The sequence below is a fragment of the Corapipo altera genome, unplaced genomic scaffold, assembly GCF_003945725.1.
Source record: "Corapipo altera isolate COAL_440 unplaced genomic scaffold, ASM394572v1 0, whole genome shotgun sequence".
In the NCBI taxonomy this organism is placed as follows: Eukaryota; Metazoa; Chordata; class Aves; order Passeriformes; family Pipridae; genus Corapipo; species Corapipo altera.
The window spans coordinates 75,624,542-75,643,796 of NW_020884872.1; the positions used below are offsets into that span (position 1 = coordinate 75,624,542).

Sequence of the window (19,255 nt, forward strand, 5' to 3'; positions counted from 1 at the left end):
AGAAGTGTTTGGACAGTGCTCTCACGAACATGGTGTGACTCTTGGGGATGGTCCTGTGGAGGGCCAAGAGTTGACTTGATGATCCCTGTGGGTCCCTTCCAACTCAGAATATTATGCAACCCTGTCATGAGGTGAGCGCCTCACGGCAGAGGCTGCCGAGCGGGGCGGGACTGAGGCCCGGCGGCACCAGAGCTCAGCCCTGGGCAGCCCCCGGCGGGCCAGGGCGGGTGCTGTCCCCGCTGTCCCCGCCCGCCGTTGCCTGGGACGCCTTTCACGACAGTGTCGCGGCGGTGCTGCCGTACGGCTGCCGCACGGTTTCCGGCGGGCCGTGCTGATGGCGTCTGGGCTGCAGAGGGAGCAGAGCCGGGAGCAGCGAGAGCAGGAACAGCGGGAGGCGCTGCTGGCCCAGGTGGGGGGCTCGGCCCGGCCCGGCTTTGCCCTGGTGCTGCTCAGTCCCTTCTGTCACCCAGGCTGGGCCCTGGGTGCTGCGCGGGGTCAGTGCGCTCCCGGGGGCCGCCCTGGGGGGGAACGCCCTGGGGGAGCCCCTTGTGAGCCGAGGGGAGCCGGGATGCGGCACCGGGAGCGGCAGGACGCAGCCGGGAACTGAGTTCGTGCTTTTTGTCGCTTGTGGTATTGATCCGAGTGGTGTTTCACTTCCTACGTGTTTCTAGGCTTACACCTTTGAAAAGAACCAGGACCGGTCGCCTTTACACCCTCTCTTCAGATTTTTATATACATTGATGACACCACCCCCGCTCCCCGGCCTTCTCTTCTTTAGACTAAACAGCCCCAGTCTTAGACCTTCCTTAAATGAGACATAAGAGGCAACTCCTCCTTGTCTTCCTGTCCTGTATTTCCTAAAGAGTCCGTATCCCTACATTACGACATTCTGGTCACTGAAGTGAAGTGGTGTGTGTTTGTGTTAAGAAGTGTTTTTGTGGAGTCATGATGTTACTTGCTTGGTTCTGTGTTGCTGTAGTGAGAGCCAAGAATTAGGAAGCTCCCACTCACAGGTGCTTTGATGGAGTTGCTGTGACTTGGAGATCTGTGCTGATCCTGATCCATTCTGTTCAAAATCTGCCTATATGCCATGTTAGGCACTTGTGCTGATTCTTGTTTTAACTTGTAGGTAGAGTGAGTGCTGGTGTCATAAATGGCACATCAGTTGGATGACATGATTCATTTTGAAGTTTGAGGAGTAGGGGATAGATAACTACATAGAAAGAAAAGAGTATGAGGAAGACAGGGTAAGGAAAAAGTATGAGGTTGTGAGGATGGGCTTTTGACGGAAGGCCAGAGTAAGCAGCAACCAAATCTTACTGGGCAAAGATATTTTCACAAAAAAAAAAGTAGTGGGAAAACAGCCAGAATAGCTTGAAGCTTACATGTCAGTGATGTCTTTTCTCAAGGCAAAGCAGAGAGAGGACTTCATATAATAGGTCATATGGGCGTCTCCCTTGTACAGTTGTGGAAGTGTTTCTTGTTTCTAGAAGTTCTCTTCAGTGATCTCCCCCTTTTTGACAAACAGTTGAAGGGAAATTCCTTTAACTTAGTAACAGTGAACCATACTCCTCTGCAAAAGTTTGTTATTGTTGTCTTTTGCTGTATTTGAACTACTGTATGATATGTTTAAGAATGCTCCTTTGCTCAGTTCAACCTCTTGGATGTTCAGAAAATGCACTTAACAGGAAGCAAAACTTATGTAGGACACCGTTATCCTGCTTTACCTTTACATTTTCTTCTCCACTGGTACCACTTGTATTTGCTTAGAATCCTAGAACAGCATTGGTTGAAAAGACTTTGAAAGATCATTTGGTCCAACCCTTTGTGGATTAGGGAGTCTAGATGAGATTACGTAGTACTCTGTTGAATCATGTCTTGAAAAACTCCAGTGCTGGGGTTAAGGGAACTTTCCTGTCTGACCATCCAGGAGCCTCTCTGGCAGCCACACTCCCACCACCTGAGACTTTTTCTGCCGGGACTGGAGCCCCTTCATAGTGGGTGGCTCCTGTGAGCTGACGGGTGCCCCACTTGACTCGCTACACACCCCACTCACACAGTCAGACCTGGTTTCCTTACCAGTTCAACCCCAGGTTTCCCACAGTAGAGTCTCAGATGTCTGGATCCTTAAGACTATTTAATGATGGTGCAAAACACAAAACCAGCTTGAGCTGGTGCTTCAAACAACACAATTCCTGGGCTTTTATACCCTTAAAGTCTATACAGTCTGATAGTCTGGGGTATTCCTGCTGAGTCGTGGGCTCCTGCTGTGTCTTTCAGTGTCTCTTCTCCTGGCAGGTTCCACAGGGCCCCATGTCCTTTGCTGTGCAAAGGGTTGGCACCAGTTCATGGCCTCTTACTTGGGGCTCTCACCATTTCCCACCACCTAGGGCACAACCTGGGGCCTCCACTGCAGCTACACTGAGCTACCTGCACTGAATCCGTTCCTCAACAGGGATCCCACCTGCTGTGGAAAAGGCAATGAATTTGTGTTTAACCTCTCATCATATTTAGGTAAGTCCCAATTTATGGAGGCAGGAAGGCTGAAGAGGGAGGTTTGGTTGCTGGAGAAGCTGCAGCAATGAGCCAAAATCGTTCTCACAGAGGAAGGGTTGATGCTGGGGATGAGAGCACTTCTTCATGCTTAGGATGTATGGGGAAAAGGGGACAGGTTGGTTTTGGCAGACTTTGAATTGTTCCTAGAAAGCATGGCATCTTGAGCGTGGCATCTCAAGAAGAACTGAACAGCCTTGGAGAAGATGGGAAGAAAATATTCAGGGATGGTCATGGTACAGGCTGTTCAAGGACACTAAAGGTTCTGAGATGAGGAAAAATAGGCTGAAAATAAAGTTAATTTGAGAGAGTTCGGTAAAATCATTAGGTGATATGGAGAAGGAAATGGAGAATTGCTGTCTGCTGTTTCTTTTGACTCAAGAACTAGGTTGTATTAAGGAATTTGCAGGTAGTTGTCTTAGAGCAGACAAAAGAAGGAACTTTCAGATGATGCACAGAGAAACTGTAGGATCTCTTGTATAGCATGTTGCAAATACTGACACTCCACTTCCATCCAGATGATAATAGCCTAAAAGCAAAACTATATGTTGAAAGTTATTGATTGAAAAGTTGCTGAACCTCAAATTCCTGGAGGATACAGGAATGTTTTGGAGATGGTTCATTTGGACTTAACCCTGTTTTACACTCTTGTCAGCTTCCGTGTGCATTGCTGGACATTTTTAAGTTGGGATACCAGCTTAGATTCTCAGTTCTGAGAGTGTCAGAGCTCTCAGAAGTCTAATACAGGGAAACAGAAGGGAGTGTGATTTGTGAAATACTAGTCACTATAGTTCTTCAAGTCCATTTTTTGTGGAATGTAGGAAGGGATCTGGAGACAATGACATCGTTTTCTGCAGGATATAACCATTAGAGGTGCTTGGTCCCTCTATGACCACTGAGAAACTTCTGTGATGTGACTTTTCAGCTTCCTACTGGAAATGCACATTATAGAGTCTGTTTTATTTTTCCATGGTGTTATCTTTTCACTTCCAAGCAACCTAAAGCTAATTCGGATTCTCTGATTTTCAGGGATTCTCCTGGGTGCATTGGGTAGCACTGAAACATAAATTAATGATCAAATGGTTTTCTTTGCTGCTGCTTGTGAAATTGCTGTGTTCATCATCTTATGTATGCTCTTGAACTGTTTCTTTTCCGTGCAGTAAGAACTAAAACTTGTAGTAAGGAGAGGATATGTTGAAGGTTGGGAGTTTCCCCCCACCCCCTTTTCTGTACCAGAGTTTTAGAATGTGTTAGCAAAAGTCCTATACAAGTCCATATGGAACAAAGGAGGCTGTAGAGGTTGCTTTATCACTAATTTGACTGTTAGAGAAATTTAGGAATGAAACTTTTTTTTTTTAAACTTATTGCATGTTTCCTCTTCCCATTTATGGACCCAATAACCCAATATTAAGCTATATAAAAGGACAACATTTTAAGACTTCTCCTGTAGCTACTCTGTTATTTCTGTGAAAAGTCAATTTATCATTTTATAACATGAAAACATGAGGATGTCATAGTTGCCATGTCAGTACTCTGCTGTGTGCAGTTTTGAGTGAACAATATAAGAAAGATATTAATCTTTTAGAGAGTGTCCAAAGGAGGACGACAATGATGGTGAAGCCGTATGGGGAGTGTCTGAGGTCAGTTGGTCTGTTCAACCTGAAGAAGAGGAGACTGAGAGGAGACCTCACTGCAGTTACAGCTTCCTCATGAGAGGAAGAGGAGGGGCAGGAACTCATCTGTTCAGTCTGGTGACCAGTGACAGGACTGAGGGAATGGCCTGAAACTGTGTCAGGGGAGGCTGGATATTAAGTAAAGGTTTTTCACCCAGAGGGTGGTTGGGCACTGGAACAGGCTCCCCAGGGAAGTGGTCATGGCTCCAAGCCTGACAGAGTTCAAGAAGTGTTTAGACAACGCTTTCAGGCACATGGTGTGATTCTTGGTGTTGTTCTGTGCATGGCCAGGACTTTGACCTTGATGATCCTTGTGGGTCCCTTCCAACTCAGGATATTCTATGATTCTGTGAACAGAACTGGGGGAAAACAGCAAGGCTTTAGCTCAATGTGTTTTGACTGTCTTGCTTGCAAAGGCAGAAAGACACGTGCATGGACTTTTCACAGCTGGCTAACATAGTAAAGTCAGTTATTTGGTGGTTGCAGTCCTAGAAGCTCCTGCGTTTTACTTTTGGAAAGACATTTGGGAAGCTGTGTAGGTCTTTGATTCTGATAATCTGATAAGTTTTCAGTCATAACTGTACTTCAGCAGCTCTGTTTCTGCAAAGATGAGATGTTCAACTAACTCACCTTGAGGAGCTTTTTGTTATGAAATACTGAACTTGCACTTCTTTTGAAGAACCAGCATGTCACTGAATTCATTGATTGAGATTTCTCTTTTAAATTTTGGAAGTGTATTCTTTTATTTGTGTAGTCTGTCCTCCCAACTGCATTGGTAAAGCCCAGCAACTGGTAATGTTTATGGTAATGATCAGTAATCAAATAATTAAGTGTTGACATGCAAATTGTTATTAACCTTCAGAAATAGCATCTCGTTTTGATGAGCCTGATAGTTCATGACACTGTTGTTTTGGTTTACAAATTTACAGCAAGAAAATAATCTGATGTGTGTTTTGGTAAGTGCAGGGATGTGTACTTTTCGTAGACATGAACACTTCTTCTCTTGGTAAAATCTATCAAGATTTCATTTGTGGGTTATTCTGGTATCTGTGCTATCATATTTCTGTATTTTAGGGTTACTCTTCTGTTACTTGGTTTTTTTCCATGGACTTTGAGTCTTCCACTCTGTGGCCTCTGAGGGTGATGTGATTTGACTATTCCTTGTGCAGAAAAAACTGCCTTTTAATTGTTAAGGATTACTGACAAGTTGCAAGTATCTCTTGATAACAGTACATATTAATTTTTAAAAAAAACCTGAGTATAGTATTTGCTGAGATGATGGAATGCTTTGGCAAGATTTTACAGTTCAGTTTTTGGTGGAAAATTACAGAAATTTCTCCTTAGATAGGAATTAGTAGCCAAACATATATCACTATAAGAGGTTATAGAACTGTTATTTGTTGGAAGTTGCTTCTGTGCTGTAGTACTAAGCACCTTCTTTTTGTTCTTTCCCTTTTAAATCCTTTATGAAGTGTTACATCCCTGACTGCTGAAAGAAATAAGCATGTCAGCATTACTATATCCACTTAAATCTGTGATATTAGGAGAGTAGCAGCACTGAGCGATTAATGCTGCCTTTTCACAAAAAGTTTTCAGACTTTTGACAAAGCACCTCTCTATGCATTTTTGCAAGCAACATCTTTGATTTAACAGACAGGTCATTTTAGAAGGTGAGCAATGAAGACAGATGTCTTCATTGTTATATCCTGGAAGGCCTTCCTCTAGAGCTTGCTTTGCCACTGGAGTGGAGAGGTCCTACATTAACATGAAATACCCATCTACAGTTTCCTAGCAGGAGTAGCTACCCTACTGCCATCTGCTTATCTGTTGTGTCTGTTCCAGCAGAAACAGTTACTGCCTCCCAGATGTTTCTGACCGAAGGCTGACATCTCCTACAGCCAGCTCTTTAAATCACATCTGACTTTTCTCTAATGATTATTGATCACAAGAAGCTTAAATGATTGAAGTGATGGTTCTCTCAGTGACCTGTCTTCTGTACCTTTTGGCAGAAGAAAATGAAAAAGACAAAGAGTGGTGATGTTTCCAGGTGGCACAGCTGTGTCTGGATGTGGTTATGGTACAGGCGCTCTGACTTAGTTGAGATTTGGCAAGTTGGGGTGGAAGTTAAGCTCTTTCTTGTGTTTCCACTTTCAGTGTTTCCACTGCTGTCCTCCTTGGGAAAGCTTTGTGGATTTAACAATAATTGGAATACTGAGAGTAGAAGAATAATCTTAAGTATTCGCAAAAATAAGTGTGTTTTTCACACAGAGAACTGCAAGGAAGGTATGTTCAGGTTCCCTCAAGGAATCGGGGCTCTCTGGCTCTGAGCTTTGGGGTGGTGGAAGGTGGGAGGGTAATACATGCCGCAGCAACCTTTCTGATAGCTGATTATCAAAACAATTAATTGAGAGGAGGGGTTAGTATGATAGGATGGGAGGTGGTCCTGAAATTAGAAAGAAAAGCTCACTGTATGTATTTTGGGGACCTTATGTTGATGTCTGAAGGACTGGGGATTTTTTGAACTTTTCTAACAGAAAACTGTTGCTGAAAGGAGGTTTTTTCCACACTTCTCCCCTAAGTGCACATTTTTTTCTTCGTTCCTTGTACTTAACTAGTAGCTTTGATGACCTTGCCAGAGTGGCAGCTTGTAAGCTTGATCTGCAGGAAGCTACACCCTGCTTTTGGTGGGATTTTGTGTCAGGGTAGTCCTTGAAGTGGCTTCTCCTGAGGCTACAGTGCAAGGATAGGCCTGGGTGGGTAAGGTTGGTGGGAACATGTGAGGGGGAGTGCAGAGAGGAGAGGCATGGGAGTGGAGTCCTGCCCTTTGCTGACACATAGACAGTAGAGCAGCTTAGCTGTTGCTCTTTGTGTTGAATGTTTTTATCATGCTGTACTGATCTGATTTGTGCTGTAGAGTTTCTCCTGGTGGAGAAAAGGTGATTTTTCTTCTTTTGGATGGAGAAATTGACTATTGAATGCTGGGGATTATTGTCTGAAGAGCTAGAAATTCACCACAGTTAAAGACAGAAAATTGCATGGTCTCTGTAGTGGTCTTGAAAACTTCCTCTGGCCTTGGTGAGAACTGAAATGGTAAATAGAGTTGGGGTCAGGAAAGAGTGTTGGTCAAGGTTTCTGTGAGCTGAGGAGGGAATTTTGTACCCCTAGTTGACATCCCATCATCCCTTCTGGACATCCTTGGGGATTGTTGTGTAACAACCTCCATTTATTGTGTGACCTAAATCTGTTGGCTGTTGGCAGTGTCTTTGATCTTTTCTGCTTCTTCCTGGTGTGGCATGGTGTAATTTTTACAGGTTTTGGTGTTTGTGTCTGCAGTGTATTACGGGCTGTTTTGGAGCAAGCTTTATCCTTTGTTTAGCAGATACTGTTGTCAGCAACCGTGCAGGCTGGCTTTGATGACCTGCTTAATGAAAACCGGAATCACTTTCTTTGAGCTTGGTTTCCTCCCACATCCAGATGGACCTGTGAAATTCAAAACCCTTTTGCCTGCTTGTGGTAAAAACTACAAAGCTTGCCTTTGTTAACCATGGCAAACATTGGTAACATAGTGCTGTAATTATTATTTTAATAGCACCTTATAAACTAACCGTTCAAAGTGCTTTGCCAGCCCTAGGCTTCACCTCGTGTTTGTTGCAAAGGAGACTATGAGCACCTTTATTAGGGTGTCACAGAAGTCCATGATGTAGCTTGATGCTTGCTCTTCTTGACAGGTTGTTGCTTGTAATGGTTCTCTCTGTTCATGTGTATCTTGCACAGTCATTTGCATGATTGTTGCATTACTCTTGAAATAGAGATATTTCAGAAATGTAGCATCCTGTATTTATGGAGAAAAAACTTAAAAATCTTGCAGTGATGACCTAAAATGTACCTCATGTTAAGTACTTGTTTGTAAAGGGGAAAGGATAAATTATTGGATATTTTTGTGGTATGTTAAGTATTAATGAACCTTAATGTGAATTAAATGCTTGAAATCCTGTGGGTTGACCTTCATAAATAGAACAGTAAGTATGACAGGGGATTTAATTAGTTTTTCCTTCTTTTCTACATTTTATGAGATGCTAGTAAGCCCTGCATGTTTATAAAAGACAAGTAGAATATAAAGGTAAGTTTTGAAGCTAATGAAGTAATGTAGACAGATTTTCCTCCTCATCCTCACTTGAAATAATTGTGTGTGTGTGAGGGGAAAGCATCACCAACAATAAAAAATGAATATTGTAATTTGAGGGAGCTAGATAGTTTTTAGAGATAGAAAGATTCAGAGGGTATCACTGCTAACTCTCTAGTCTTGGGTTAAAATGATAATTAATGTGAAAATATAACTTCTTTCATATTTTTAAATCTCTAGGCAGCTTTCTTTAATATTATTTTATGTATATATATTGTTAAGAATCTTCTATATTTTGCATCTTCATCTAAGAAAAAACAAACTTCCACCCGATGCTTTTGTTTCTGTCTTTCTCTTAACAGCGTGGTGGTTGATCTGCCACTACAGATTCATCTTGCCCAATTCTGTCTCATTTAGTATTCGGGAGACAACAATCTGTAGTCTGATGATGATTTCTAGTCAATCTGTGTTCTAAATATGTGTTCTTCAGCCAAAATGATGATCCACCTCTTTCATTAGGATCATGTATCTCAATTACCTAAGTGCTTGCCTTTTTTTTTTCTGTTTATTTTAGATATAATAAAAAGTATAAAATCTTCTTTTATACTATATTTATAATATTAACCTCATTTTAGGCAATGTTATTTCTAACTGTGGTAACATGAAGGAAATAGTAATTTTATTTAAAATATACTTTTTATTATAGAGAAGGATGAGGCTAAATCTCCTGTGACAGGCAGAGAGCATACTCAATGAAGATGTGTTGACAAGCTGATCTTGACTGACCTTTATTTGAGGCCTTTGTAGATTTATATGCCTGAGAATTGCTAAAGGGGTTGAAGGGAACTGTTGACTCCAGCTACAGTTCTTTCTCAACCAAAAGTGAAATGGAAGGTTCAAAAAGCCTGTCCTTTTCTCAGTCTTCATCTTGGCAACGTGATTTCTGTTTACTTTTGGAGCAAATGAGCTTGGAGTCTGTTTTTATTTTTATTTTTATTTTTTCCCATCTAGAACCATATTCAGGTTCCCTTTATCTCCACTGTTTCATCTCTGTCCAGTTATAAATTTAAGTTTGGAGTATGTGTCTTGTAGACATTTTGTGAGTTGCATAGCTGAAGTTATTATCCTTCTCTTGTCCAGGGATGTGCCATGTTTAGTTACCTTTTTTTTAGTCAAATGAATGTATTTTTAAGACAAAAGGGTCAACATCATCTAAGTGGACTAGAACAGAAGATATCAGTCAGTGATTTCTGCATGAATTTTTAAGGGTGTTGTCCCAGATGCCTTAGGGTGGCCAGGGTTAGCCAGTGTGCTCTCTGGATCATGGAGGGATAGCAGGAAACATGCCTGCATTTTTTTGAGTCCTGGGTGGTTTTGATGACTCTGTGTTATGCTTAAAGACTGTTTCATTCTCACTGAATTATAGTCCTGCTTATTCTTTTGTTGTTTTGTTTATTTGTAAACTGGAAAATTATTTTGATGTTGAAATAAATTACTCAGTGTGTTCTTAACTCATTCTTTCTTTATCTTTGCCTTCTATATTTTAAGAGGTAGCATTCACCTTTGTAGACTGTCAGCTTCATTCTAGAGGTGGAAGTCCAAGATTTGACCTCTTTATTCGAGCTGATTTATACTATTTTTTGTTTTGCAGTATTCCTTTGTTTAAAATCAAGAAGTTTGGGTACCAGCCTTGCTTTGCTTGCATTTAAGTGCATTAAAAATTTTATCTCCTGGAGTTTCTAAGAAAGTAGACAAGAAAGGTTTTAAAGGGTACTTTGTTTCGGCACAGATGTGTAGTATTTTGATTTTTTTTTTGCTTTATTTAGTTTTTTGTTCTTTGTGTTGTGCCACTTTCAGTAGTGCTAGCGACAATGTTAAAAAATACAACAGCAGTCCTACCTTGTGAATTAGTGCTTTTTTAAAAAATATCCTCTTCATCTCACCTTTTTTGGCACGTATTTCTGTTCCTTGAACCCTTACAGTATACTGGTCATCCTCCTGCAAGCATTGTTTGCTGTCAGGACAAAAGCTGCAGATTTCCTTCTTGGCTGTATCAGAAAGGGAGAAACTGGCCTGTGGTAGGGAGGTTACTGTCTTGTGCAGTGCACAGGTGTATATGTAGAGAGCTAATAGCTGACCAGGAGGAACGACTTCGACTAGCTGCCCGATCTCCTGAGATTTTTTGTTTGTTTGTTTTAAATATTGGTCTTTTTAAAACTTGTATATGTTCCTTTGGTTTATGTTTGACAACACTTTCTGGTGAAACTTGGTGTTTCAGGATAAAAATTCCGAACTCCACATTTTGTTTTGATTTTAGTTATTTTAAAAGAAAACCCTCAAACAAATAAAAACCCAAAAGCACTCTCAAACTTGCAAGACTTATCTAACACAAAATCAGGGGTGTAATAATATAAAATAACTTTCCTCCTGTTTAATTAGGATGTGCTGTATTGCACTTTGGGACAAAGAGTTTCCTAATGTCAAGTTATATTAAGTAAACTTGCTTCTGAAAGTTTCTGCTGGAAGTAATAGAGGGAACTTCAGAAGCTGAAAAAAATAGTTCTTTTATTTATGAGGCTTATAAAAATCCTTTCCAGGAATTGAAACTGTCTGCAGTGATGGTTATTTTTTTCAGAAGCAGTAGTGAAAGTATTTCTAGTTTTATCTCCATAACCAGAAAGGGAGGAACATTCTGCAGCCCAAAATGCTGATCCTCGTATACTTGTATACTCCCTTAGAATATTTGTGTGGATTTCTGCAGTTTCAAGGTTTGTATCTGGCTGAGATATTTTCAAAGTTGAATGTGCACAGAGATAGGCTTGCTAACAGATGGTGAGCTGTGCTTTGCAATGCAGTAATTGCCCAGAGAATTTTTTGAACTAGAAACTCAGAAGTCCACTGTATCATATCATGTATTCAGTTCATGAAGGTTGCAATAAGAGAAGACTTCTTAGAATGAAGAATGGAAACTTTGTGTCACACGTATTTGGGATGATGGGATGAAATCAGTGATAGAGGACCTGCAAGGCTGTAGTTTAAGAAGGCGAGTGTGTAATATGTTCTAGCTGAATGTCCCCTTTGACATGTAATCCAAAAATGTTTTTATTGCTGTCCTCTAAAAGGAAAAGTTCTCAAGCACAGTTTTTCACATTGTGTATGGTTGTGTCAGTGTGGCTTGCAGAGGTGTGTTTGTAAGGAAATGCTACTGAACTCTCACTGGTTATTTTTCTTCTCTGTTCATCTTAGGTCAAAATTAATTATGAAAAGGAGAAGTGCAAGCTGCTAAAACATCCACAAGGTGAAGATATGTGGATGCTTGCTGATATGAATGAACGTGTGGAACAACTGGAAAAGGTGATGGAACTGTAAATCATTGAATTGGATTGTTAGTTTTACAGCATGTTTGTGTGAATAGAAGGCTTTGAGGGCTTTAAGATGATCTTTAAAAACTTTCTAATTTCTGATTTCTTTGTGTTCTGATATTAGCTTTTTTTAACATGGAAATAATCTTTTACTTGCAAAGACAAAAAATTTCCGTCATTCAATTCCATCTTTAGTTTCTACAAAATGCAGAAGAGCAAGTGCTGCCAGACAAGTCCCATGGGAAGAAATCTGGAGGATCCAAGGCTTCATAGCAGTCTTGTTTGTGGTCACTCACAGGAGAAATCCTAATGGAGCCTGTGAATATCACATCCTTTTAGTGTAGCAATCTGTGCAGATATTTCAACAAAGGAAAGATGTGTGTTAATGATGTAGTGATACCCGAAGAAATAGATTTAACCAAAATAAATGTAGTGTAGTAGATATTCTATGTATAGTTATAGTGCCTCAGTGAAAAACATATTGAGAGGGGGAAGAAAAACCAATTATGGATGTGAGGCATGCCCTCCCTGCCTCTGCCACCCCACCCCAGCCCATCCCTCCCACCACAGAAGAGAGAAAGGTTAGTAAAAGCAAAACATAGCTATGTGTGGTTTACCTTTTTTCAGTGTGGTTTGGTAAGTGGGTTGTCATTATTCTTCTTGTATGTGTGTGATTTGGTTTACTGGATCTCATTTACAAACATTTACTTGTAGGAACATTCTGTACAGAAAAAAAAGAAAAAGGATAAGCATTCAAAAAAAGCTAAGAAAGAAAAGAAGAAAAGTAAGAAACAAAAATCTGAAAAGAAGGATGACTTATCTGATAGTTCTTCGGTAAGTAAGGAATTCTAAAATACTTCAAATTACAGTCTTAAAACTTGAACCATTGTAGTTGCTGTGGGTAGACGTGGTTAGTAAAATTTAGACTAATTCTTATCATTTTCTGTTGGAAAAAACTGTGGCAAAATTTATCGATTTTAATATACTGAGTATTTAATCAATTTAACATAGGCTGTTATATGGCTGCCTGTGAATTTTATAATATTGAATTCACTCATTAGGAACTAAAGGATTTATAAAAAGTCCTTATTCTGGGATAGAGAGGAAAAATTCGTAGGTACCCTGTTGACCCTTGTATATGGTGGAACAATGTGTCTGAAAGTGCAAATATACTTTGATTTTAAGCATGAGTTACTTCTGCCTTTTTCCATGGATGTTCAACCATGGACACTCCCAGCAACATGGAAATTGTACATGACTCAAGTGCATTTGAGTCTGTAAGCAGATGCTTTCACATTGAGGGACACTGGCAAAACAGCACAGAGACTGCATTAGAAATCTGGTGCTGCTTTCAGTGTGTTTTTCCACATTGTGGAAAACATCTTCCCAGCATTTTGGTGTGAGTCAGCTGGCACTGTGATTTTGTATTTTCAGAGAGTCAGAGAGTCTATTTTGTTGAGTGAAGGAATGTGCAGCATGATGAGATTTATTTTTTAGGGACTGATACCAGAGATGAACTATGATATCAGTGTGGGAAGTAACCTAAGGCACAATGTCCTGCATTTTCACATGGGAGTCACCAAAACCCTTCAGACCGCAACAGGGATACAACTCCTAGGATACAACACAGTCCTGGCTGTAACTTCGATCCAAAGTCTGTTATTCCTATGACAGGTTCATGTAAATAGCAAAGCAGCTGTCAATGGAGTCCTATTTACTTCAAGTGCAAAAGTGCAAGTGTAGGAAGCTGGATATGAAAAGAGGAGGCAATAGCATGTACAGTGCTTTATATTGTACTGTGTAGCTGATTTTATTTTTTTAGTGTAAAACATACTTAGTGATGAAGTAACGCATTTTTTATTTTGTTTTTGTAATGTCGTAATCCCAATTGATTTTGATTTTGTTTTTATTATGACAGTTTTAGCTTTAGCAGTGTTATGCAAATACCAGTATGAAGTAGTGTTATATAATGTGATGTGCTCATGAAGTATAATGGAGTCTTTTGATCATGAAGGAACAATCTTGTATGGGAATATCAATATTCTGGTTTTATTATCAGTATTTTAAAATATTAAACAGTATTATATTAGTAATGTTAATCATGATTAATTTTTGATTATCAATTCAGGATTTTGATTATCAATATACTTGATTAGTATTGCATTTTATCAACTAATGTGTTAAGGTGTTATTATTATTCTTTACATTAAACTCTCTTTTTAGGATTCTTCAGTTGAATGGGTTGAGTCAAATGTGTCACAGTCAGATGACACAGAAAAGGCTGGGAAGGTCAACAAGCAACCAGATGCTGTGAAAGAACCCTCACTGCAGGTGAGCAGGCTGATAACTAGTCCAGTGATAAATTCAGCATGACCAGCTGTGAAACGTGCTTAGGTTTCTTGACAGCTCTTTTGCAGTGTGTTGAACAAAACCTACTTTACAGACAAATGTCTTTGCTTAGCTAGGTGAATGCTACTTTTCATTTACTGGAAGACTTCTCTACCTAATAGCTCTTAGAGTTTAAGAAAGCACTGCTCTTAATGTTGCCCTGCACCTGTTCCTTTCATCATTTGTTTTCATCATCTAACAACTTGATATTCTTGAAGAGGTCAGCTTAATGGCCTTGACTAGATTTGTTATTTTTTCTTCATAATTTTGGTGGGTGTTCTATAATTGAGTGAATTTTTCCTTCTATGGTGCTTAAACAGATATAAGGAAGAGAGGTGTAGAACTTCTCAGTGATAGTTTTTATGGCATCAGTGCCTCTTCTGATTTTCCTGAGTGAATTCTGTGCCCAGTATTCTGGAAAATGGAGTAATACTGAAATGAACTGCAGTGATTTTAGTAACAAGTATAGTCACATACCACAACATCCTCAGTTGTGTAGAAATAATTTATAATTTAGTGTCTAAATTTTTTTTCTCCTGAAAAAAGTCCCTGTTTCTCATTCTGAATTGGTGCATCTTGTTAAGAGAAATAAAAAGGGACTCTGAATCATATCTATTGTCTTGGAAAAGTATGAAGTAATGCAGTGTGTGTCTTGATAATTTATACTGCAACCACCTTTTTTTAAAGCGTTTTTTGGTATAATATATGGCCTGGGCTTGTCTGGTTTTGGATGACGAGTGTACTTTTGACAGGAATTTCCTAGTCATCCCTACTTTTTTATTTTAGCTTATATTATGAAGAAGTCTTGGAACACATAAATCCATTTCCTGTTGGATTAAACTAAATTAGAAGATGTGTTCTCAAAGTGCACCTAAGGTGCTTGATGTGACCAGTCTTGGCCTAGTCCAGAGTGCTTGCTTAAAAAAAAAATAAAGAAAAAGACAGAAACAAAAATAAAAATCCTCAAACCGCAAATCTGAAACCTGTATAGAGTCAGAGTAAGGCTCTTTTCAGTGGTGTTCAGAGACAGGACCAGGAGCAATGAGCACAAACTGAAACACAGGAGGTTCCTTCTGAACATCAGGAAACTGTTTTACTGTGAGGGTGCCCAGGCACTGGCACAGGTTACCTGGAGAGGTTGTGGAATCTCCATCCCTGGATGTATTTACAATCCATCTCTACATGGTCCTGGGCAACTGTCTGTGGGTGTCCCTGCTTGAGCAGGGGTTTAGACCAGATGACTTTCTCCAGAGGTCCCATGCACATCCACGTTTGTTGATTCATGTTACTGGCTAATATGGGCATAGGTATTATTGAATCACTTGAAGATAGATTATTTTTCAGTTCTTTCTCTTAGAGGAGATCTGAGAAGTGGAATGTTGGGTTTCACCCCTGACACTCCCTGTTGTGTTGCCTAATATAATTTTTAAATAACAGTGATAGCGTGACATGTAGCATCTGTTCAGATTGACAGCTCAGACTTGAACCCTATTGAAGATAGCAAGACTCTTCTGCAAGATGCTTCAAAATAGATATAATCTTGTCATTTTGGTTTCTATGCTAGAATCATAGAATTGCTCCAAATACTTCTTTTTATAGAGTAATTGCTTGTATGTGTATGTCATGCCTTCTTTTGAGGCTTCTGGATTTGTGTGTATAAACGTAGTAGTTATATCTAGGCTTTTTATATGCCACTTTTCTGTAGCTTAGTCCTCATTTTTAAAATCTCCTTGGTCTGGCTTAGGTTTTGTAAATGCAGTTTTCTACCTGATATCTTGGGTACAGTTTACAGGTTTCAGAGGTATAATTTTTGAGTTTGAGGGTGCAGTTAATGCCTAGATATCCAAGGTATAAACTATGCTCAGTTACTGATTGCAGATTTTGTATACACTAGAAGAGATATAAAAGGTCAGGAGGTCAAAATTAACAAGATGAGATGTACAGTGTTTCTTGAAGCAAATAATTAGCAGTCTGTAAAATCTCATGTTTACTAGTGTCTTAAATATGTAGTGAAGATATATTTCAAATTATGGAAAGACATTTATGCAATTTACTTGTGTATTAAAAAATTGAAAGATTGAGGTTCTTAAAATGGTATTTCCTTTTCATTAAAGTATTTTAAATGTGTTTGTAAAACCTGTACTGTTTATTGTCAGAAACATTTGTCAGTAGTTGCACTAGTTTGGTTTGTACATAAGCCGTGTTTCTGTTGGAATTATGAACGTTGATTCTCTGTTTTTATTTTATAGAGAGAAGAATGGATGAATTTAGACTTCATGTCATTGAAAACAACATCAGTAGCAGCTGTCAAAGGTGAAAGACACAAAGAAAAGGTATTGGAACGACAGAAAGCTCAAGAACTTCAGCAGGTAGGAGGAATTAATATATTAAATTTTTTCTGCATTTTACTACTCGGTTCAAATATATAAGTCTTTGTTGTTATTTAAACTAATGCCTGATGCATGAAGTGATAGGTATTTTAATTAAATTGGTCTGTTTGGGATGGGAAGGCTTCATATAGCCAAGTTTATCTTGTGGAGAAAGGCCTTTAAACTATATTCTAGGTAAGGAGAAAGGCAGTTTTGTTAATACTAAGTTCTGTAATGTTTGAAGGGCTCCTGAGATATTTTACTTAGTGAAAATGACAAATTGTTGGTCTGGCCACCTTCTCCATGATGTGTATGACAGGAGCACCATTGGTTTGTTTGATAAAAGCTTACTAAAGTTACTGTCTTAAAGTCTAGAGTGCTAAGCCTTGTTTTTTCCTGAAGAAAAAATTCAGAGCAGTTGTTGTGCCTTTCATGTCCCTGTTGCTGGTGAACACAGGAGTGGATCAGGGTCTCACCGCACGGGGTTGCTGTCATTAAATTAATTCTATTTACATACAGTTGATGACTGTTTCATTGACAACCTTAAATGCAATGTAGTCTGATCTCAAAACACAGTTACTGATCACCATCTAATATTTACTTGTCCTTACATTTTACAGTAAGTCCTTTGTTGCTGTTAAGTGTTCCAGTTAGTTGTGTTTGGGAACCAGATTGACGTGGAGTGCTGTTATTGTGTAGTATGTGGTGCTTTGGTTATTTTCTTTTGAGAAGAGATTAATCTTTTTTTTGTTTTTTTTCTCCACATAATTTTTTTACTGAACTTTATTGCTGAGCTGTTGAAGGACCATTTAATGTGGAGATCTTAAATCATCAGAATGTCAGCATGTATTATATATGGTTAATGACAATTTATATGTATGCCTAATCCTGGAAGAGTATGATTTTTATAGACTCTCCCACCCAACTCCTTGCTGCCCATGCAGGTTTATACTCTTGTGTTTTCTGCACCAGCCTCTGTTCTTTCTTTGATACTCAAAACAATCTGTATAACAGATGCATACAGCATGCCAGTGTTGGGGGTGAACTGATGATATAACATAGACTTCACACACAAGTCTCACAAAATTTATTAGATATTCTAGAAAATATCTAGAAAATACAAACCATATGCTGTGTACATATTAAAATGATTTCTGTTTTAGGCCATGCTGTCTGAGAGAGAACTTAATCCCTATTGGAAAGATGGTGGTACAGGTTTGCCACCAGAGAAGGATGAAGAAGCTTCAGTTAAGAAAGGTAAACAGCAACTTCTGGTAATATTCTTAAATTTCTACTGCAGTTTCTGATCTCTATGTTGCTAACAAGTTACTGCTAATATTTTTGTAAATGCTTTATGAATTATATATATATTATTAATAATAACAATAATAATGTAATAAAGTAAAATTTGGATGGAAATTCAGTAGTGAATATTGGGTTCATATTATAGTATGTTGTTTGTTGTTTATTCACTGGTTTTTAATCTTGAGTGGTTTGACCTTCAATATCTTTGCCGAAATTCTCCATTTTGAACTAATTAAAGGAAAGCGTGATTTAACCAAGACAAGATAAATTGTTACCGACTCATTTGGTTCCTTTCATTCCATTACACAAATTACTGTTTTAAAATATTCACCTACAGAAGACTGAGTCACATTAAAATGAAATACATTACAGATGCGGTTTATGAAAAATACGACTTCTGTAACCTTTTCGCTGCTTTCCTTACCCCAGAGTTATCCTGCCTATTTCCAGCAAGCGCAGTTAGAAAAACATTTTTCATTAAGCATTTATTATGTGATAAGAAGGAGTCCTTGTTTTCTGTCAACAGGGAAGAGTGGGGTCTGTGGCTTTTTGCGAGCCTTTCCCCATAGACAGTCTGTCCTGCAAACCATTAGCCTCATGCCTACTTTAGGAGTCGCAGAGATCAGTGACCTGTAAGAGGTGACAGGCATCAGTGAGTGTGTGTTCAGAATGTTAAGACCTCTGCTAGCTTCTCAAATGGAAAGCAATTGGTTGCTCATTCATTTTCTGAGAAGGGGAATCCACTTGTCTCTGTATAAGGGGTATGCCAAAGAACAGACACAGAAAGTGGAAACAATGAGAAAGCTCTTTATTGTCATTAAAAAACCCCAGAACTTCTTATATACTAGTCCTGTCTTGGAAACTGCTTGTTGTGTTCTATGATAAAGTAGCGAAGCTTAAATTAAATCTGTGGTATTGCTGAGGTATAACCAGTATTAACTTATGAAAACATGTAACTGTGTTATTCTATTAATTCTGTTTTTCATTTGCACCCCATTCAATTTTTACATTAAGTTTAGGTGAAGGTTTGATGTCACATACAGAGTAAGGTTAAATAGGAATAATTACTTGATATTTAAAACTGTGACCTCTCATTGTTTTCTACTTTAGTTACAGTGGTAGAAGACGCTGGATTAAGTTGGCTGCGAAAATCATACCAAAGGATGAAAGAGCAGGCTGAGAGAGAGAAACGAAATTTTGAGGAAATTGTAGCTGAGAGATATGGGGTGAGGATCTTCAATTAAATTTTCTTCGTACTAATAGATGCTTGGAAAAGATTACTTTCATAAAAAGGCACAAGTACTTAATGTGTAGTGTAAGACCTAAGGAAAGAAGCAGGAAAAAACAGCCCTTGAAGCTTCTCTCAAGTGACAAAGAGTTTAAAGCTGCCCAGCCTTTTATGCATTTTGTTTTGTTAATTTTTTTTTATTATATGGGATCCTACAGCAGATTTAAAATACTTAAACAATACCACATGGTCTT

The 19,255-nt window shown here is 39.0% G+C and overlaps 1 protein-coding gene across 1 annotated transcript in view; it reads left to right on the top strand.

Moving 5' to 3' along the window:
• Positions 1 to 308: 308 nt before the first annotated feature.
• CWF19L2 (CWF19 like cell cycle control factor 2) overlaps positions 309 to 19,255 on the top strand; it is a 71,277-nt gene continuing 52,330 nt past the window's right edge. Inside the window, exons 1-7 of the mRNA XM_027663159.1 lie at positions 309 to 409; positions 11,596 to 11,703; positions 12,426 to 12,545; positions 13,935 to 14,042; positions 16,349 to 16,468; positions 17,632 to 17,725; positions 18,884 to 18,999. Coding sequence (XP_027518960.1) covers positions 335 to 409; positions 11,596 to 11,703; positions 12,426 to 12,545; positions 13,935 to 14,042; positions 16,349 to 16,468; positions 17,632 to 17,725; positions 18,884 to 18,999 — 741 coding nt within the window. The 5' untranslated portion in view covers positions 309 to 334. The remainder of the gene's footprint in view (positions 410 to 11,595; positions 11,704 to 12,425; positions 12,546 to 13,934; positions 14,043 to 16,348; positions 16,469 to 17,631; positions 17,726 to 18,883; positions 19,000 to 19,255) is intronic.